The 22,941-nt window shown below is 41.9% G+C and overlaps 1 protein-coding gene across 2 annotated transcripts in view; it reads left to right on the plus strand.

The window, feature by feature from the left end:
• The window catches only part of ARSB (arylsulfatase B), a 266,796-nt gene that overhangs the window by 144,199 nt on the left and 99,656 nt on the right, over positions 1–22,941 (plus strand). Inside the window, exon 5 of one of the 2 annotated variants that reach the window (XM_066381698.1) lies at positions 12,296–12,539. The exons of the other annotated variant lie outside the window; for it this stretch is intronic. Coding sequence (XP_066237795.1) covers positions 12,296–12,539 — 244 coding nt within the window. The remainder of the gene's footprint in view (positions 1–12,295; positions 12,540–22,941) is intronic. 2 annotated transcript variants of the gene reach the window in all.

Consider the following 22,941-nt stretch of genomic DNA (forward strand, 5'->3'; position numbering starts at 1 on the left):
GCAAGGGATTACTCGGTCTGCTGAGGGCCTGCGGTCAAGACACATATGAGAAAGCAATCAATGAACAACTAAGGTGTCACAATGAAAAACTGATGATTGATGCTTCTCATTTCTCTCCACTCCTGTCTGTCTGTCCCTATCTATCCCTCTCACTGACTCTCTCTCTGTCTCAGTAAAAACAAACAAACAAGTATTGGCTCCTGGTGAAGATGCTGTGAAAATTGCTGAAATGACAACAAAGGATTTATATATTACATAAATTTAGTTGGTAATAGCTGAAGGATTTGAGAGGATTCACTTCAATTTTGAAAGTTCAACTGTGGTTAAACTGCTTTCAAATAGCATTGCATGCGTCAGAGAAATCATTCCTGAGTAGAAGAGTCAATTTGATGCAGCAAACTTCATTGTTGTCTTATTTTAAGGGATTCCCGTAGCCACCCCAGCCTCCAGCAACTACCACCCTGATCAGTCAGCAGCCATCAGCATCACAGCAAGTCCCTTTACTAGCAAAAGGATTAGTCACTCACTCATGATGATTAGCATTTTTTAGCAACAAAATATTTTTTTTTTTTTTGGTTTTTTTTTTTTTTTTTTTTCATTTTTCTGAAGCTGGAAACTGGGAGAGACAGTCAGACAGACTCCCGCATGCGCCCGACCGGGATCCACCCGGCACGCCCACCAGGGGCGACGCTCTGCCCACCAGGGGGCGATGCTCTGCCCATCCTGGGCGTCGCCATATTGCAACCAGAGCCACTCTAGCGCCTGGGGCAGAGGCCACAGAGCCATCCCCAGCGACCGGGCCATCTTTGCTCCAATGGAGCCTTGGCTGCGGGAGGGGAAGAGAGAGACAGAGAGGAAAGCGCGGCGGAGGGGTGGAGAAGCAAATGGGCGCTTCTCCTGTGTGCCCTGGCCGGGAATCGAACCCGGGTCCTCCGCACGCTAGGCCGACGCTCTACCGCTGAGCCAACCTGCCAGGGCCAGCAACAAAATATTTTTAATTAAGATTTGTGCATTGTTTTCTTAGATATAATGCTACTGCATACTTAATAGTAAAATGTAAAAACATAATTTTTTATATGTGCTGGGAATCCAAAAATTTCATGTGACTTGCTTTATTGCAATATTTGCTTTATAGTGATGGTCTGGTCCTGGTCTTGGACCTGCAGTGAGGTATTACTGCAGTTGCTATTATACATATAAAAAGGTAAAAATCTGTGACTGAGTGTAAAGCCAGTATCCACGGCCACTATCACAGCAGCCCGGCCCATGCAGGTTCGCATTGGATTCGGACAGTCGGTAAAGAAACAGCGGAGCCACAAACTGGTGGGCCATAGCCTTTAATCCTACCTTGCACCCGGCAGGCAAATAAAAACATACACTGGACTCCAAAACCCAGTCACACTCAGTGCTCACAAAGCCACTGACTTATCCGAGTTTCCTAGAATCAAAGGTTTCTAGCTCACCAGCCTTCTTCTCCTCAGTTCCCCATCTCCTTCCTTATCCCAGATACAAACTCTACACAAACTGGCATCTCACTCAGCACTCCGCCATCTTGGCTGCTTCTCCTGGCCTCCTCCACGTGGCCTCCTTTAGCTGCTGGCTCTACTCTCTCCGCTCTCTCATGCTAACCTCAGGAACCAAGAGCGCAAACTCTCGTTCCGTCCCCATTTTATAGTGTAGAAATCCAAACCCTTAATCCAATATACATAACAGGGAAGTCTCTAATACAAAGTCACTTCTCTGAGGCATGATAGGATTGTACCACCTCACACCAAAAAGGGTGGGACAGGCTTAATCCCAAAACCAAGGCTACAAGGATTCTGCTTGCCCCTAGCCCACCCCAACACACATTAATATCACCTGGGCGACTGCCTCCTCGTGTAATCTTTAACAAAGTGAGCATAATACATTTTATCCACCCAACAGGGGCACATATGATTATTGCCACATCTGTGCTCTTCTCAACAGCAGGAGAAAATCACTCATTAGGGGAACTGTAGCCTCTTCCAGATGGCGGTCTGAGGGCCTCTGAGCCTTCAGCCATTGCATCTGCTGCCACCACACCACACTGGGCTCAGGGACAGCAGGGAGCCTCGCTGTCCCTTACCCTCCCCCAGGCTCCACCAGCAGATGAAGCACAGGTTATTTCCACTCTTGGGTCCCTCCATCTGTCATTCCCTCTACCCTGGTGACAGGGCCTGGGTGTCTTAGGGTCACAACCTTGTCTTCTTAACTTTGCTCCTAGCCCTCTCTCTTCTCCTAGCTGGTCCTGAATATTGTTTAAGCTAAACCTGTCAGTGCATTGATCTGCTTATTGTCCCTTCTCTGAGGTCATACTCCCATTGCCCTGATGTCACACGGTGACTGGAATGACTAGGAACAAGAAAAGTCCATTCCAGTGGAGCTGTAAGGTACTTGAGGTATCCAATGTGACCTGTAAATCATTTTTCTCCTTTTAGAGTGTAGGCTCACCTCAGTGCCAGGACAGTAAAAGCTTCTGTGTGCTTGTGGCTGTGACCGCTGAGGGCGATGGCGGGTGAAGACAGGCACATCTTATTGATGAAATAGGATCAGTGTCATGACTATGGAGCATAAACCTTTTTCTAGGACTAAGCATGTTATCCTTAGCTACACCATAAGCCTCTTACTGTCTTACTGATGTAGGGTCATCATTTTAATTTTAGTTATTGTATTGTGCTTCATACAGTGGTGTCCTTAGTATACATCAGTGTGGATCACTTAAGATTGGAAAAAACATGTCAATACATTTTTAGTTTGTGGACTACTTTTAAAATGCACATTTTCTCATTCATACTCTTCTTCCCTCACTTTTAGTGTGGCCGCTCCAGAGACCATTGCCCACAGTCTGCCTTTCTAATTCGCAGATTCTATCCTGCTGTGAAATTAGGAAGCCAGCCCCCATACATATTATTGGAATCTTGACTGAGACTAAATGGACCCCACATTAGGATCTAATGGCAGAGACTTAGTGATGCCTATTACAGTCAGGGGCATTTGTTTTGATTTGTTTGATCATTTGGTCTTGTTTTTATATCCTGGTTCATGGCTGTTCAGGATAACACAGTTTCCCAGCTATTGGACTTCTCTCTCTCTCAACACCCCTTTTCCTCCTGTTAAAATGCTCCCAGTTAGCCCCAGGTGGCTCCCCACTGTCCTCCTCTTCTTAGGCCCCTTCGCTCCCAGCAGCCAGCCCTCCTCCCCTGCCGGGATGCCCAGTGCTGCCAGATTTCTTCAGACTCTCCCCGTGCACCCCTAACCAAAGGGTGCTCGTCGTCAGGAGGACCCAGAGTCCAGGACTCGGAGTTTGATTTACTTTGGTTTTGGAGCAAATGTCATCTGCAGATCCAAAGTGAATCTCTTTTTTTTATACCTTAATTAAGTATTCATTTAATGTTTAAATTCTTTTAACATACTCCTTAATATTTAGGTGTATTGAGTTATTTTTGTTTCTGTCATTAAATGTTGCTCTGTTGTTCCTCAATGTTCTCATGACTTTTTTTTTTGGTCTCTCCCACCATAATTAGACACCTATCCAACAGTTGGGTCCATTAGCATTTAGTAAACTTTGAAAAGGCCTCTGTGGAAACAAAACTGCCTGCCTGCTCAGTTTGGTTTATTGATCTTTCTGAGTAATCCTAAAAGGTAGTCTTACTACTGTACTCATAAGATAGAAATCCAGTAAAATGTTTCTGTTTCCAGTTCAGAACATTTAACTTGTATTACATATTTGGAAACACCAAGGTAAATTAAAGTAGTTGCTGCTTGCGCAAATAGAATATGTGGGCTTTCTCTCTTTAATTCTCTGAAAATCGTTGACCTCTATTCCTATCTTTCTTGCCATACAAGTAATTAGTACACTTGTTGCTTTGAATCGACAATTCTTTCTTTTATCTCTGATGGTATTTTCACTTCTCTCTTGCTGTCCTTGAACTTGCCAAACTCTAAAGCACCTCTGTGATACCTTTTTCATCTATCACTTCCTTTAAATTTTTTTTAAATTTTTATTTATTGACTTTAGAGAGAGAGGAGGGGAGAGAGAAGGAGAGTGAGAGAGACAGAAGAACATGGAGCTGTTCCATTATGTGCCCTGGCTGGGGATCAAACCGGCAACTTCTGCACTCAGGACAAAGCTCTAACCCACTGGACTATCTTGATTGGCATTTCTGACAGATAAACTGCTTTCTGGTAAAAATTATCTGGTCACCTTAAAGGGGTTTCAGATCCCTGAAATTCATAATTTCATTAGTAAAAAAAAAAAAAAAGCATTCTTTCAAGATCAAACTGCAGAGAAAACAAGGAGAGCTTTAATTAGAAGGACAAATAAACATGTACTTTTGCTGGCCCTAAATAAGCCAAACACAGGGCTTCCATGGTACTTGATAGGGGATCTAGAGCATTAGATTAAACCTAGTTATTACCCATGTCACCTAAGTGAGAGTAACTTACAACATTTTGTATTTACCTTACAACTTTCATTTAAGGATCTCCAAGGTTGGTGACTACCTATGCTTTAAGTTGGAGAAGAAGTTCAGTTGTTTGCCCACCAATATGTAATAAATTAGGACACTGTTTCCCAGTTCCCAGTTCCATTTTAACTTTTAGAGACTTTTGAGTCCTTTTATCCTTAATAAATATTAAAGGATGAGATAAAATCTCATTGCTATCTCATTATTATAAGCAATGACATTAGCCCCATTAATATGAGGAAATCTTATACTGTAATCCTACATAATCTTTTTCTTTGTAAGCCTCACTCACTCCTGATTTTGCCCTTTTCCTGCATCCATCTTCCTTTATCTTCAGCTCTTTCAGAGGCTGCACCAGCTATTTGGGGCCTGGGTGCCAGTCCCATCCCACCAGCGTCCTTCCGGCGCCAACGCGGCAGGAGAGCTCCATGCTGGTGCGCAAACCAGGATGTGCAGTCTGACCCGTGTCAGACTGGGAGGTGGGGTCAGAGCATTTATCTGCCTGAATGCTGCAGACCATTTACAACCCCTTCAGATATTCAAATGAATGTCTGAATAAAAATTCTGTTTCTGGCATTTAATTTGAATCACAGGCTGTGGCTTTTGCACCTGCTTCTTTGATAACTGATGTATTTTATTTAAACTCATGGAAACAGAAAGGAGTCGCCTTGGCTCTGGCCCAAGAATATAACAACAAACCCTTCTCAGTTCATTTCTTGACTCTTAAGCAATGACCTACAGAGAAGGGAAGGCGGCCTAGAGGGCTCTCTGCTTAGATTACCTTCTAATGAAGCATGGGTCGTAGTGTTTGTCTGCGCCACCTACATCTACTGTATGTTCCATAAATACCCAGAGGCTCCTGCTCTGCTCTGCTGATGAGGATTATCACTATTGAAAATGGCTGATATTTGTTGAGCACTACTTCTGTGAGTATTGTTGTCATCCTCGTTTTTCAAATGAGGAAACTTAGAGATAGAGTAACCTTTCCAAACCCACAGCATCCAACTCCTATCCCTTGAATACATTTCAGTGAAATTAGAAATTTGGCAGTAGGGATGGTAGAGAAAAATGATGACAGTCATAAAACAGCTAGTCATTGTCTTTTTTACATGTAGTCATCACTTAGCTCTGGTTCTCCTTAAGTTCTAATAACAGAGTGTTCTTAAGAATATAATTAGTTTAGTATTTAATTAAGAAGAAGCCTTGACACAGAATGCCCACCTGCTAATGTGTAACTGAATTAGGTCTAGAATCTCCTGTCCCCGTGCCGGGCCCCTGTCCTCGTGCCAGGCCCCTGTCCCCTTGCCGGGCACCTGTCCCCGTGCCGGGCCCCTGTCCCTGTGCCGGGCCCCTGTCCCCGTGCCGGGCACCTGTCCCCGTGCCGGGCTCCTGTCCCCGTGCCGGGCCCCTGTCCCCGTGCCGGTACCTGTCCCCGTGCCGGGCCCCTGTCCCCGTGCCGGGCCCCTGTCCCCTTGCCGGGCCCCTGTCCCCGTGCCGGGCCCCTGTCCCCATGCCGGGCTCCTGTCCCTGTGCCGGGCCCCTGTCCCCTTGCCGGGCTCCTGTCCCTGTGCCGGGCCCCTGTCTCTCTGACGATGGTCAGCTCTGCCCTGTCATTCTGGTGCCGGCTCCTTAGAGAGGCCCAGTTACCATCTACCACGAAATGGAGAGATCTTGCCCCTTTCTCAAGTCACTCCGTGGGCAAGGGAGCCCTGTGTGCTGCCGGCTAGAGTGTTCTCTGGTATATGGTGCGCACCCCAGAAAGGTCTGTTAGAGGGGAGTGAGAATGCTCTCTGGGCAGGACCAGTGCTCCCTCACATGCTTTCAAGCAACTCCATTGCATCTGGCCAGCTGCCAGACTGGACAAACAATTCTGATATTTGCTTAAATTCTCACAGGGTTCCAAGAGCTACCCCCTTGCCAATACTCTATAAAATAAGGAGCAGCTGTGTGCAGAGCAGCTTCCAAAAAGTCAAGGTCACAGAGTGGCTGGATGAAGGCTCAGTAAAAACTATGCAGTAATCAAAGTTCATTTTTAGTGCATTCAGTCTATACTTTGGAGGCCTTTTCTCTATTTGTTTATTTGCTCCCCCAAGCTTTTGAGCTCTCTCTTTGGCAACCTTTGGGTAGGTCCTGGGAATGCAAAGACAAATGAGACATTGCTCTTGCCCTTGAGAGGCAGAAGTAGATGGGAAGACAGATCCATGCACAACTACCTAACATACAGAGATAAGTGTGGTAAGTATAAGATTCTAAGATAAGTGTAATGGAAAAGTGTATAAAAGTGGAACAGAAGTACAAAGGAGAGATAATGACTGGGGGGAGGGGCTAAAGTGAAAAGTTCACCGAAGATGGGACATTTAACCTGGGACTTAACATTTAAGTCAAGCAGGAAAGAAGGGGAAGAACATTTTAGGCACAGGCACTAACATGTACAAAGATAAAGTCAGCATGAACTTGTTCTGACAACAGGGAGGAGTTAGCTCTGTATGAAGCACAGGGCATTTTTTATTTAGAAGGGCCAGATATGAAGGATTCTTTATGTTGGGCAGAAGTTTGGACTTTTTCCTGCTTGGAAAGCAATCAGAGGTTTTTAAACACAGATGTGGCCTGTTGGGTTGGGGCTTTACAAAGATGCCTTTGACAGCAACGTGAAGTAGTCTGTAAGTTACCTTAGGAGACCAGATGAGGGGTATGTCAGACCCAGAGCATTGGGGCTGGATTGGAAACCCATTGAAAAGACACACTTAGCAGAAATGAATGCCTATTCTATCAGAAATGGTTGAATGCAGAACAGGAGGGAAAGAGATCTGGCTGTAAATTGAGTATCTGGGTAGGTAGATATTTTCTCCAAAGTCTTTTAGTAGGAGAAGATTGAATTTACCTAGCCCTTTAGATGAACTACTAATACACGTTAACTCTCCAATTGACATTTTAGTCCATTTTTAAAAAATAGTCTAAAAGAAACAACCACCCGACACTGAGGACACACATTTGGTCCAGTGCTCTGTGATCTGTGTTTGAAATTCTCAGTGATGCTGTCCTTGAATTTGTTAACTCCAGTCAGACAATAGATTCTTCCTACTCATCAAAAGTCATGCTGGTACAATGTCAAGAAACAAACAAACAAAAAAATCAAGAAGTGAAATAAAAGCAGCCAAGGCTCCATTGAAGAAAAATTGGCCCAGGCACTGAAGACGGCTCCATGGCTTCCACCTCAGGTGCTAAAATGACTCTGCTGCAACGGAACAACTCCCCAGATGGGCAGAGCATCGCCCCCTGGTGGGCATGTCAGGTGGAATCTGGTCGGGCACATGCGGGAGTCTGTCTGACTGCCTCCCTGCTTCTAACTTTGGAAAAATACAAATACACACACACACACACACACACACACATCACTTGATGTCAGAGTTGTTTCTTGATCACTGTTTCCAACAGATTATTTTTAGAGATATATTTGAATATTTGAAATTTTAGGTTCTGGGTTTTTGTTTTTTTTTTCAGAGTGAGGTCTTTTTTAAAAATAGTGATCATGATTAATGTTTAAAACAACAGAAAACCTTAGTGTTAGTCCAATTATATGAATCCCCTTTTTAATACTATTATAGTATAATAGAACTATTATATGTACATAAAAATCATTTTAATAGAATAAAGAAAAAAAAAAAGAAACAACCATCACCAAGTCCTCTTCTTTTTTTGGACAAAGAGGCTTTTTGGTACTTGAAATCATGTGTACTCATCTGTCACACTTATGTTGGTGGCCTTGTTCACAGGGCAGTCCAGTCCCTGGGGCCAGGCTGCTGGAGTGGTCCTCACTTTAACTCCCATGATTCCCTAGCAGGGTAAGGAGGATGTCTCAGGTAAGCCCCTGTTAAAAGACCCCTGGAGGCAGTGAGTGGGAAATAGCTGTTGATGGTCAGGGCAGCCTGTCATAGCCAAGTCACAGCCTTCCATTGCGTGGGGAAGAGTCCTAAAGCCAATGTTGTTGTCACGGCTCCATCTTCATTTTTATCAGCTGGATGTGGATGAAGCTTCATTGTCATATACTTAAGCTTATGCTCAGATCTTTGGCTAACCGATGTTTTCCATGACTTTTTGACAGTTATTTTTGTTCAATAATGAATAATAAAGTGAGATTTACCATCTGTATATGACAGCATTTGTTTTATTTTGACATTTTGTTTCTGGACAGCAAAGGTTTTATAATTAACTTTTCCCTCTGCCAAAAACATTGCTGAAAAACCACTCCCCCCCCCTCCCCCCCCCCCCCCCCCCCCCGTAAAAAAAAGTTTCATAGTTTCCTTTACTAGTTGAAATCATCTTATTTGGATTTGGAAGTTTTCATAAGTCAGTCAGGAAATGAAACAAAATTTTCTCTTGAAAATTAATTCTTAACAATAACAAAAATTAACTTTTGCCCAAAGAAAATTAGAAGGGAAAATGAAAAGAAACATGTTTGATATGGTGGTGGTTTCATTATTCTTTAAAAAAAATTATACTGAGGTACAATTGGTATATAATACTATATAAGTTGATATATATATATTATTCAAAATTGGTACATAACATTATAAAGTTCCATTGTAATTTAGCATCTGTATGCATTACAAAGTAATCACCACCCAAAAGTCTAGTTAGTTATTATGTTTCACAATACAATTGACCTCTTTTAATTTCTGTCAGATGTAAGTGAGCAATATAGGAAACCCCCTTTTCTACTTTGTTTCAAATGAGCTTATTTGATTCTTGCTGTTACTCTGATCAGCTTTGTATCCAACCCCTTGGAATACTGGGAGACTGCTAGAACTGAAGGACAGTGCCCTATTTCTCAAAGGCCTAAGCCTATAGTAGGTTCTGCCCCTTCTCTGGTTAGTGCCAACCATCAGACTGGCGCTGCCTGTGGAAATACAAGCCTCTTCCCCCCTGCAAAGCTGAATCGCTCTCCTCATGTGGCCATGTCTGTGGTTGGCTCTGTAACTGGGAAGCCCAAGAGAACAGGTTGCCGGCGTGTCAGTTACCAGTGCTTTCTCTCTGGAGTGCTCTGAAAAAAGGACAGAGGAAGTCACATTGATAACTAATGATAAAATGGTTCATCATTGCTAATGGCAAAAACATTACACTGAGCTAATAGCAAAAACAGTCATACTCACTGCATGAGCACCCTCCCTTAAAACTATGAGGAAACACCTTCCAGCTCCAATAGTAGCAGCAGTAGCCAAATTCTCTTTCCAGCCTAGAGTATTTTTTCTTCTAAGCCATACCTGAGGGGCTGCTCCCGGAATCAGGTTCCAGACACAGCATCATCTCCACTGCTACTTCCTACCACCATCACGATCCAACAGTTTTGTATTGAGCACTAACAAAAATGTGCAACTGAAGGAGACATTTTAATACCTCAAAAGTGATCTATTCAAAATGGAGACAACAGACATCTTCTACAAAATTGATCCAGTATCATTTATAACAATCCAGACAACAAGGCAAATTAATAGTGCTGTCTCAGCCATTCTTGTTCGCAAAGGTAGGTAAGCATTTCTTTCCAGTGTATGTTTGTATCACATGAATGGCACCTTCTTTTAAATTTTGATGTGTTGGTTATGGGTGACATACTTTGAGGAGTATAAGGAACACGGAGGAATCCCTCTGTCTAAAGAGGGTGGCCTTGTTTTGAACATACAGGTCAGCTCATGTGAAATAGAATGTGTCTTTAATACACTGGGTTGGATGACTTTTTAGACCTTGGGTTTTTGTCTAGAAGAGATGTGAGGCTTAAGGACAGATTCTTATAAGTCTGTGACAGCAATAAGACTGTCCACCCACCGATGTGTTGAAGAATCATAACCACCATCTAATCAGGCATAAGAGTCCCTGCCCTTCAGGAAGCAGAGAAGAATGGAGGACCTGGTATGTTTGGGGCTTTGTCAGAGGCCAACTTGGCAGTAGACCCTTAAATTTCTTCTCCACCAAAAAGCAAGGTGGCTCTCCTGTAAAGGGAGTCATTGCCTTGAAAAAGCTCTCCCTCTGCTGTATTTGAAGGACACGTGTCCGCTTGGCTGTGGTTGACTGCTTAGAGTTTTCACAGGAAAGTGAAGCTTTCTGTAGCCTATAGGTATGAAACCCCCTCTCCATCAAGGACATCAGGAACATGGCACTCTGGGAGCAGAAAGTACCCAGAAAGTCACACAGACCTTGTCTGAAGCCTAGATTTGCCACATATTGGTTTAGCCTCTTCACATCTCATTATTTAAGCAACAAAATCAGGCGTCCCCAAACTACGGCCCGTGGGCCCATGTGACCCCCTGAGGCCATTTATCCGCCCCCCCCCCCCCCCCCCCCCGCCGCACTTCTGGAAGGGGCACCTCTTTCATTGGTGGTCAGTGAGAGGAGCACTGTATGTGGCGGCCCTCCAACGGTCTGAGGGACAGTGAACTGGCCCCCTGTGTAAAAAGTTTGGGGACCCCTGAACAAAAGGGTTATAACACTAGGCTATTTGGATTATTATAAACATTAGCTACCAGTATTTAGTGCTTAGTTTGTGCTGCATACCCAATCAAGCAATGATCATAAATGGGTCATCCTTACCATAATACATAAGGTAGCAATTATTATCTCCACATTAAAGATCAACCAAGGCAGCTTGTTTCCCGCATTACATGGCTTGTGAGTGGCTGGTGTGGCTGGCATCAGTCTGTCAGATTCAAGACTCTGTAAGAGATAATATGAAATTAAAGTGGTGCCTGGCACACAGTAGGGGCTTAACACATTAGTTGTCTTTCCGTCCATGGGTTCCCTGTGGCTCTGATAGATTTTGATTTCTGTGTTAGATTTGTGTATGTAAGGTTCTGTAGAGCAAGTCTGCATTACTGCCCTCATGTGGTTCGTTTGGACAATGCTGGTTTAAAAAAACTATATAAAGTATAATATACTACAAGCAAACAAGTGTTATTTGAAATATGTCTTTAGACTCACCAAAGTGCATGGATACTTTTGAAGATAATATGATTCTGCAGCCTCCTTGAGAAATAATCACTTTTTACTTTCTACGGTTCAATTTAATTTCAAACTCTGAGCCCCAACCAGCCGGTAGGATACTTAACTTCAGTCACTCATGTACCTTCTGTCCTAGCTTCACCGCTGTCCTCCATTCCTTCAGCTGTCTGGAAGAAACACTTCTCTTCCTGGCACAGTGCGTGAGGGAGCTTTTTGTCTTGCCATCATCCTGTTGAGAAGAGAAGAATTTTTCTTGCAATTATTTTTTCCACCTGACTGCTCTGTTTACAGAGACATTGAGCCTACTGGAGAAATCTTCAACTTTCACACTTAAGAAAGAGTTTAAATCACCAGGGAGTAGAATGTTAGTTTAGTTTCCACTTTAAACTTAAGATGTTTTTTCCAGAAGGAAAAAAGTCCTCTGCCCCCACCTATCAGGTGAAACTCGCTTAAAGGTTTCTTGTCCTGTGCCTGGAGGGCCTGGCTGACCTGGATGCATTCTTTTATGTTATACAAGGTCGCTCGCAGGCATTTGAAACCAAGGCTCCATCCCAAGCAGTTACCCTCAGGGGACATCTTTGTTTTTTGCTGACCCTAAACACAGAGAATTGACAGCACTCTGGTCAGATTGGTGCCTTGCTGCAGTCTGATTATGTCTGTGATAGAGGGTAGTTTTGGGTAGGAAAAAGGTAGTTGGTACAGGAGAGGATAAGGAGGAGTTATCTTCTTTAGTTCTTAAGCACCATTTAATAACAACATACATAGAAGTCTTCTGTTCCTGAACATTGTCCTAATGCCAATGCCTCATTGTGTTTCAGATAACGGAGGGCAGACTTTGGCTGGGGGCAATAACTGGCCCCTCCGAGGAAGGAAGTGGACCCTGTGGGAAGGCGGCATTCGAGGGGTGGGCTTTGTGGCAAGCCCCTTGCTGAAGCAGAAGGGAGTGACGAGCCGGGAACTCATCCACATTTCCGACTGGCTGCCCACTCTCGTGAGCCTGGCCGGGGGGAGCACGAGGGGGACCAAGCCTCTGGACGGCTTCGACGTGTGGAAAACCATCAGGTACCTACCTGCACATCTTCCTCTGGTCCGCCCAGAACACATACTCCAAGAACAGCTTGACTCACCTAAGTGAGACTGCTAGCTATTGTGTGAAAATGATACTTCAGCTTATAAATAAATGATTTTTAAGAAAGCAATGCCTTTAGAAATATTGTAAATATTTTTCAAGTTTTTGAATCATAGATTTCTTTGAGATTGAAAGATGTGAACCTATAGAAAAAAGTACCTAAACAAATGCACAAGAAAATTATTTTTATGATATAGACATTGATTACACTTTTTTTCCTTATTGTATATGTTATGTGTTTCCTCTTATGTGTGTATGTCAGCTCTGACTCCTGGCTACTCTTTGAGTGAGTGATGTCCACAGTGTTTTGTCCTCAACAACTTAAAGCTTCTTTTATGAAGTCAATTCATCTTATATTTAATCTTCCTCTTTTCCTGCTGCCTTCTGTTTTACCCAGAATTATTGTCTTTTCCAAAGTACCCTGCCTTCTCATGATGCACCCAAAGTAGAATAGCTTCGATTCTGTTGCTTTTGCCTCCAGTGAGGTTTCAGGTTTAATTGGCTCTAGAACTCACTTCTTTGTCTTTCTGGCAGTCCAGGGTACCCATAGGGCTTTCTTCCAACTTCAGGTTTCAAATGAATCAGTGTTTTTCCTATCAGCCTTCTTCACTGTCCAACATTTGCATCCGTAGTAGTTACGGTGGTACAAATGACCTTAGCCTTGATCTCTTAGGGCACATGACCTTTCCTAATTCTCCCATTGCTGCCCTTCCACATCCCAGGCTTCTCTTAATTTCACATAGAAAAATGTGAAAAACATTCTTTGCAAACCTGTGCCTCTCTCTCATTTTTAATGCAAAAATTAATACCTACTTCATGATAAAAATAATAAAAATTTCCGAGCAAAGCAGAACTTGTCACCAGCTTTCAACTGGAAGGCTACTGAAGTCTGATCTAAAAGAGTAGGAGGAAGTTTTGAGAGTGGATTTGATGTAACAACATGTGTCAGGCTTGACATCTAATCAGTGTTGATATTTTTGTTGTGGTGTTTTGGTGCCAGATGTGTTGTAAAACCTGGCTTGCAAAAGCACACAATAGCAAATGGAGTCAAAGCTGCCAAATGAAAGTAGGCTTGAGTTGAGAAATAGTTGGATTCGTTTTGAGTAATATCCTCTGCCCTCAAGTTCACTGAGTTTATTATCTTTGGCAAAGTCCAAGTCATTGATGTTCATCCATATTGCCAAACCTTGGATTGTAAGTCCACGTGTCAATTTTAAGATTATCTTGATCAGCAGTAACCTTTAAAAGTTTGCCACATGTTTGCTTCTCCTGCAGAAAAATTGGAAAAAGTTAGGTCCCGTTAACTCCAGACTTGCAGAAAGTCTCTGGCGCTGTTAGAAGGGCACTGTATTCCTACTGGCTTGTCTCCTGTGCATTGGGAGCTCTTTCTTCTTGGATACATGGCACTGTTAGAAGGGCATTGTATTCCTACTGGCTTGTCTCCTGTGCATTGGGAGCTCTTTCTTCTTGGATACATGGCACTGTTAGGAGGGCACTGCACTCCTCCTGGCTTGTCTCCTGTGCATTGGGAGCTCTTGATTCTTGGATACATGGCACTGTTAGAAGGGCACTGCACTCCTCCTGGCTTGTCTCCTGGGGATTGGGAGCTCTTGATTCTTGGATACATGGCACTGTTAGAAGGGCACTGCACTCCTCCTGGCTTGTCTCCTGGGGATTGGGAGCTCTTTCTTCTTGGATACATACACATTGTTGACTGCAGGGCTTTACCCAAAAGATATGGTGAAAAAGACTGTCCAAGTATGTTAAACCATGAGAAAGTACAGGTTCCTTTTCCATTTTTTTAAAAAATAAAATTTCTGCACAGGTTTAATCAAGCATTTTAAGACTTTCCTCTGGAAATCCAGTGAATTTCCCTTTAGTAAGTGAAGAACCATTCTTGTTTTGCTCCCCTTCCTTGACAAAAAGATCCTGAAAGAAATGACTTGGCCCCTAGCAGCCCTGATGAAGTTGCTGCTTCTCACATTAGAAAGCCTTCGTTTCACAGCAGAGGCAGATCGTTTGGCTCCCAGACCCCCAGTAGAGAAAGCGGTTGGTCAGGATGACAACTGAGGCTTCCTTTCCAAAGCAGCAAAACCGGTGCACAGCCAAGTACCAGACATGCTCAATCTGTGCCCAGAGCCCTGCAACTTTTCTTTCTTGCCAGGTATTTACTTGGGAATACCATTTTCAAGATGATGATAGCTTTTGAAAATTTAACAAAGGTCTCATGAAGTAGGAACGCCAGCAACGGATGAACAACAGAGTAGGCTGTGCTGAGAGCATCAGGAGTTTCACTGATTGCCTCGATATCAATTCTCTTAGACCTGCTTTTTAAAGTATTAAAATGTTAGATGAAATAGCAGTTCTGGAGTGAGTGACATTATTTGCAATAGAAACGCCTTCAACTGCTTCTGTTTTTTTTCTGTTCCAAGCCCCAGACCATGTGTGTCATTTATAGGGGACATGATGTTTCCAAGTCCGTATGGGTGTTTTGTTTTTCAACTTGATAAGCAGCCTATAGGTTGTTTTAAGACATTTCAAAGGATTCATACCTCATAATACTTCTTTTTATTTATTTATTTTATCTGTAATTAAACTTAATATAAACAAAAGCAGAGCCTCTAATTATAAATGGTAAGAATGGTTTTGTTTCCTCATTAATGGGAAACTGTTCTAGACATTATAACAACAGTGATAATGAAATATCTGATATTTCATCTGATGATGTAAAATACATTAAAATTTTAATGTGACATTATAAAGACTGTTTCCTCCATGGATTCAGTTTCAAGAAGAAAGTTAAAGAAAAAAATGAATCAATTTTTACCCCGCTTTCACAGATACCATGAAGCCCAATGAGGCAAAATGGTTAGTTGAGCCAAAGGTTAAGAACCTCTGAACTAAAATGATACCTTTTTTAATTAATTTTAATTTATTTATGAAGCTAGAAAGCTTTTGCACACCAAAAGACAGTATGAACAAAAATAAAAATACAACCCACACAATGGGAGAACATATTCGCCAGTACATCTGATAAGGGGTTAATAACAAAAATTTGTAAAGAACTTCTAAATCTCGACACCAGGAAGGTAAACATCTAATTAAAAAATGGGAAAAAGAGGCCCTGGCCGGTTGGCTCAGCGGTAGAGTGTCGGCCTGGCGTGCGGGGGACCCGGGTTCGATTCCCGGCCAGGGCACATATGAGAAGCGCCCATTTGCTTCTCCAGCCCCCCCCTTCCTCTCTGTCTCTCTCTTCCCCTCTCGCAGCCAAGGCTCCATTGGAGCAAAGATGGCCCGGCGCTGGGGATGGCTCCTTGGCCTCTGCCCCAGGCGCTAGAGTGGCTCTGGTCGCGACAGAGCGATGCCCCGGAGGGGCAGAGCATCGCCCCCTGGTGGGCAGAGCGTTGCCCCTGGTGGGCATGCCGGGTGGATCCTGGTCGGGCGCATGCGGGAGTCTGTCTGACTGTCTCTCCCCGTTTCCAGCTTCAGAAAAATACAAAAAAAAAAAAAAAAAAAATGAGAAAAAGAACTGAACAAACATTTTTCCAAAGAGGACATACAGATGACCATTAGGCATATGAAAAAATGCTCAACATCACTAATCATTAGAGAAATGCAAATTAAAACCACAATGAGGCCCTGGCCGGTTGGCTCAGCGGTAGAGTGTCGGCCTAGCGTGCGGAGGACCCTGGTTCGATTCCCAGCCAGGGCACACAGGAGAAGCGCCCATTTACTTCTCAACCCCTCCGCCGCACCTTCCTCTCTCTCTCTCTTCCCCTCCCGCAGCCAAGGCTCCATTGGAGCAAAGATGGCCCTGTGGCCTCTGCCTCAGGCGCTAGAGTGGCTCTGGTCACAACATGGCGACACCCAGGATGGGCAGAGCATCGCCCCCTGGTGGGCAGAGCGTCGCCCCCATGGTGGGCGTGCCGGGTGGATCCCGGTCGGGCGCATGTGGGAGTCTGTCTGACTGTCTCTCCCTGTTTCCAGCTTCAGAAAAATTCAAAAAAACAAAACAAAACAAAAAAACCCACAATGAGATATTCAGATATTACCTCACACCAGTCAGAATGGCGCTCATCAACAAAACAACACAGAATAAGTGCTGGCGAGGATGTGGAGAAAAGGGAACCCTCCTGCACTGCTGGTGAGAATGCAGACTGGTGCAGCCACTGTGGAAAACAGTATGGGGTTTCCTCAAAAAATTAAAAACAGAACTGCCTTTTGACCCAGCTATCCCACTTTTAGGAATATATCCTAAGAACACCAAATCACTGATTCAAAAGGAGAAATGCACCCCCATGTTTATGGCAGCATTGTTTATAATAGCCAAGATCTGGAAATGGCTCAAGTGTCCGTCAGTGGACGAGTGGATTAAAAAGCAGTGGTATATATATGCAATGGAATGTTATGTGGCCGTGAAAAGAAGAAAATCTTATCTTTTGCAATGTCATGGATCGACACTTGAATTCATGTAAACACAATAAATTAAAATTAATAAAAGATTTAAAACAAAACAAAACATGACTTCAAGTGTCCCACTGAGTATAACACCCTCATCCCCCACACTCCCGTGTCTCCATTTACACCCCCTTTGCCCCCCTACCCCTACCCCTCTGGGATTTGCTGTCCTGTTATCTGTATCTATGTGTTATGTATATATAATTGTACTAATTCCTTCACCTTCTCTGATCCCATCCCCTCATCCCTCTTCCCTCTGACTGCTGTCCCTCTGCTCCCTGTGACCCTGCCTCTGTCTCTATTCCGTTCCTCAGTTCACTTTGTTCATTAGAATCCACATATAAGTGAGATCATATGATACTTTATTCCAAATATTACTAAGACAATCAGACTGATTATGGGGTAGTTATTATTGATGTTAATTTTATTATTGAATAATATTTCCTTTTTAGTGAAAATTTTGTGGTATTACTTTAATTGTTTTAAGTTCTTAGTAGCTCTGCGATCTGTCTTGGTCCTGTTTTAATCCTGTTACAATCATTGTCTTTTTAGGGTTTACTTAAATGCCTGGTAGAAATAATTGCCCACCTCTCCCCATTATATTTCCTTTGCAAAATTTTGCCTTAGGTGCATCTGATCAGTGCTCAGCTAAATGCTCTCAGGGCCCTGTGTGAATCTTTTTGTGTGCAGTTTGATCTTCTCAGGCACACCATCCTATAGATTCTTTAGCTCCCTTGGTCTCCCTGGACTCTCACTGTCTCTTCAACGCAGGCAGTCCACTGGGCTCTGCCTCAGTTCCCTTCCCTGCGGAGGGCTTGGAAACTCTCTCAAGATAATGAGCTAGAACAGAAGACTCACTGCCTTTGTTTGCTAAAACTCAGGAATCACTGTCTTTTGCCTGATAGCCAGTGTTTTGAAAACTGTTGTTTTATATATTCTATTTTTCTTTGGGTTGTTTTGAGTTGGGGGGTAAGTCCAGTCTGACTGTTACTTGGTCTTGGCTAGAAGCAGAATACCCAAAGAAAATTTTATTGTCTTTATTTTCCTGCTTGTTTTCTACATTTAAGTGTTTGATAATTCAATCTAGCATCATAGACCTAGTATTCTGAAATGAAGTATTATAAATCTTTTTGTGTGTGTGTGTGACAGAGAGAGAGAGGGACAGATAGGGACAAACAGGAAGGGAGAGAGATGAGAAACATCAATTCTTCGTTTTGGCTCCTTAGTCTCCTTAGTTTTTCACTGATTGCTTTCTCACATGTGCCTTGGGAGGGGGGCTGCAGCAGAGCGAGTTGCACCTTGCTCAAGCCAGTGACCTTGGGCTCAAGCCAGTGACCTTGGGCTCAAGCCAACGACCTTGGGGTTTCAAACTTGGGTCCTCTGTGTCCCAGTCCGAAGCTCTATCCACTGTGCCACCTCTGGTCAGGCTAAAATATTATAAATCTTTTAACTCTTCTTTTTAAAAATGGGTTTTTTTCTTCTGCATTCACCTTTGTAATCACATATAGAGAAATAATATATATATCTGAATATTTGTAATTATATGTTATAGATACCTGTATGTACAGATGTATAGCTATTATCTCTATGTTTAATTACCTTTAATATTACCAACACTTCTTTTATTACATTTCTTCCCATTCTTCAGTTCTTAATTTTAATTCATCTTTTGATTAGTTGGTTAATACTTTAAAGCTGTTTTTAGTAAGGGTACATATATGATGAGTTCTTTTCATCTTTGCATATGAAAAAATCTATTACCTTCAAACATAAATAATTTAACAAAGAATTCTTGTCAAATCTTTTCTTCTCAGCATTCTATAGATATTGCTTTTTTGTCTTTTTATAAGTACTATTTCAGCAAAGTGCAACAGTTTTACCTGCAAAAGAAAAAAAAGTTCTTTTCCTTTGTTCTTTTCTTTTTACTTTATCTATATGAGAAGATGGATGTTAGCTAACCCTACTATGGTAATCATTTCACAATGCTGGATGCCTTAAACTTACACAGTGATTATGTCAATTACTTCTCAGTACAATAAGAAAATTTTAATCTTTTTTAAAACCTTTATAAATGCTGAGATTGCAATCTTACAAGGAAGAATTTATGTCAAAATTTTTGGTTAGTATAATGGTGGGAAAGGTGCAAATGATTTCTTTTAACCCATGTATTTAGAAGTATGTTACTTAATTTCTAAATATTTCAGATTTTCCCTAATGTTATTATTGATTTCTAGTTTAATTCTATTTTGGTCAGGGAACATATTATTGTTTTACTTCTTTTATTTATTTTTAAATTTAATTATTTAAATTTTATTTTTTAATTTATTGTGTTGACATGGTTTCAAGTGTCCCATTCAATATAACACCCTGTACTTGGGCCCAGATGCGGTCTTTCTTGGTGTCTGTGCCATGTGGACTTGAAAAGAATGTTCATTCTGTCATCAGTAGGTGCAGTGTTAGGTTTTCCTTTATGATCCCATCAGAAAATATTTTATTTTAGTAGATTAGTTTACAGGTATTGCTATGTCTGGTATTTTTATTCTTAGCTTTGTCATAATGTTTTGTGTTATATTTACTTTTATCTTTGACTTTTTGTTTGTTAGTTCTTTTAATATTTAAAATGATTTATAGTTTATTCCAGTGTTCGCCATTATACTAATCACTTTATGTAATTCTTTTTTTTTTTTTCCCTGAAGTTGGAACCGGGGAGGCAGTCAGACAGACTCCCGCATGCTCCCGACCAGGATTCACCCAGCATGCCCACCAGGGGGCGATGCTCTGCCCAGCTGGGGTGTTGCTCTATTGCAACCAGGGCCATTCTAGCACCTGAGGCAGAGGCCATGAAGCCATCCTCAGCGCCCGGGCAAACTTTGCTCCAATGGAGCCTTGGCTGCGGGAGGGGAAGAGAGAGACAGAGAGGAAGGAGAGGGGGAGGGGTGGAGAAGCAGATGGGTGCTTCTCCTGTGTGCCCTGGCCAGGAATTGAACCCAGGACTCCTGCACGCCAGGCCGACGCTCTACCACTGAGCCAACCAGCCAGGGCTATGCAATTTTTTTTTTTTTAATTTAGATTCTGCTCTTTGGTTTGTCACCTTTAAGTGACATCATTGACTCCCACTTTTTACCTATAAAGAAATCAACTCGCTTATTAAACTTTACCCTTTCTCTCGCCCTTCTCTGCCAATTTTATTTTTAGTTATATTAGTTCTACTTTGTCAAAGCATATAATACATATAATACTGTTCTTCTATCCTTGTCCATAACTTTATTTTAGTCTCAGATATACAATATGTTACATGCTAACCATTTGTCCATTTCTAAAGTGTTCTCAATTATCTCTTTTTTTTATTTATTTATTAAATTTAATTCAGTGACATTGATAAATCAGGGTACATATGTTGAGAGAAAACATCTCTAGATTATTTTGACATTTGATTGTGCTGTATACCCCTCCCCCAAAGTTAAATTGTCTTCTGTCACCTTCTATCTGGTTTTCTTGTGCCCCTCCCCTCCCCCAACCCCTCTCTCCTTCACCCCATCTCCCCTCCCCCCACCCCCTACCCCTGTTGCCATCACATTCTTGTTCATGTCTCTGAGTCTCATTTTTATTTCCCTTCTATGTATGGATTCATATAGTTCTTAGTTTTTTTTCTGATTTACTTATTTCACTCCGTATAATGTTATCAAGGTCCATCCATGTTATTGTAAATGATCCGATGTCATCATTTCTTATGGCTGAGTAGTACTCCATAGTATATATGTACCCAAGCTTTTTAATCCACTCGTCCTCTGACGGACACTTGGGCTGTTTCCAGATCTTCGCTATTGTGAACAATGCTGCCACGAACATGGGGGTGCATTTCTCCTTTTGGAGCCGTTCTTTGGTGTCCTTGGGGTATATTCCTAAAAGTGGGATAGCTGGGTCAAAAGGCAGTTCGATTTTCAGTTTTTTGAGGAATCTCCATACTGTTTTCCACAGAGGCTGCACCAGTCTGCATTCCCACCAGCAGTGCACGAGGGTTCCCTTTTCTCCACATCCTCGCCAGCACTTATTCTGTGTTGTTTTGTTGATGAGCGCCATTCTGACTGGTGTGAGGTGATATCTCATTGTGGTTTTAATTTGCATTTCTCTAATGATTAGTGATGTTGAACATTTTTTCATATGCCTGTTGGCCATCTGTATGTCCTCTTTGGAGAAGTGTCTATTCATCTCTTTTGCCCATTTTTTGATTGGATTGTTTGTCTTCCTGGTGTTGAGATTTACGAGTTCTTTATAAATTTTGGTTATTAACCCCTTATCAGACGTATTGTCAAATATGTTCTCCCATTGTGTAGTTTGTCTTTTTATTCTGTTCTTGTTGTCTTTAGCTGTGCAGAAGCTTTTTAGTTTGATATAGTCCCATTTGTTTATCCTGTCTTTTATTTTACTTCCCCATGGAGATAAATCAGCAAATATATTGCTCCGAGAGATGTCGGAGAGCTTACTGCCTATGTTTTCTTCTACGATGCTTATGGTTTCACGGCCTACATTTAAGTCTTTTATCCATTTGGAGTTTATTTTTGTGAGTGGTGTAAACTGGTGATCTAGTTTCATTTTTTTGCAGGTAGCAGTCCAATTTTCCCAACACCATTTGTTAAAGAGGCTGTCTTTACTCCATTGTATTTCCTTGCCTCCTTTGTCAAATATCAGTTGTCCATAGAACTGTGGGTTTATTTCTGGGTTCTCTGTTCTGTTCCATTGATCTATATGCCTGTTCTTATGCCAGTACCAGGTTGTTTTGAGTACAATGGCCTTGTAGTATAACTTGATATCAGGAAGTTTGATACCTCCCACTTTAGTCTTCTTTTTTAAGATTGCTGAGGCTATTCGTGTCCTCTTTTGGTTCCATATAAATTTTTGGAATATGTGTTCTATATCTTTGAAGTATGTCATTGGTATTTAAATTGGTATTGCATTGAATTTATAGATTGCTTTGGGTAATATAGAAATTTTAATGATGTTTATTCTTCCTAACCATGAACACGGTATATGCTTCCACTTGTTTGTATCTTCCTTGATTTCTTTTATCAATGCTTTTTAATTTTCCGAGTACAAGTCTTTAGTCTCCTTGGTTAAGTTTATTCCTAGGTACTTTATTTTCTTGGTTGTAATTGTGAAGGGGATTGTTTCCTTAATTTCTCTTTCTGACTGTTCATTGTTGGTGTATAAAAATGCCTCTGATTTCTGAGTATTGATTTTATATCCTGCCATTTGCTGAATTCATTTATCAGGTCCAGTAGCTTTTTGACAGACTTTAGGATTTTCTATATACAATATCATATCATCTGCAAATAATGATAGTTTTACTTCTTCTTTTCCCACTTGAATTCCTTTTATTTCTTCTTCTTGTCTGATAGCTGTGGCTAGGACTTCCAGGACCATGTTAAAGAAGAGTGGTGAAAGGGGGCACCCCTGTCTTGTTCCTGATCTTAAGGGTATTGCTTTTAATTTTTGCCCATTGAGTATGATGTTGGCTGTGGGTTTGTCATAGATGGCCTTTATCATGTTGAGGTATGTTCCCTGTATTCCCACTTTGCTGAGAGTTTGATCATGAATGGGTGCTGGATTTTATCAAATGCTTTTTCTGCATCTATTGAAATTATCATATGGTTTTTCTCCTTCTTTTTGTTTATGTGATGAATCACATTGATTGATTTACGAATATTGTACCAGCCTTGTTTCCCCAGAATAAATCCCACTTGATCATGGTGTATGATTTTTTTCAATATTGTTGGATCCGGTTTGCTAATATTTTGTTGAAGATTTTAGCATCTATATTCATCAGAGATATTGGCCTATAATTTTCTTTCTTTGTGTTGTCTTTGCCTGGTTTTGGAA

Source organism: Saccopteryx leptura, chromosome 4, assembly GCF_036850995.1.
Source record: "Saccopteryx leptura isolate mSacLep1 chromosome 4, mSacLep1_pri_phased_curated, whole genome shotgun sequence".
Taxonomy (NCBI): Eukaryota; Metazoa; Chordata; class Mammalia; order Chiroptera; family Emballonuridae; genus Saccopteryx; species Saccopteryx leptura.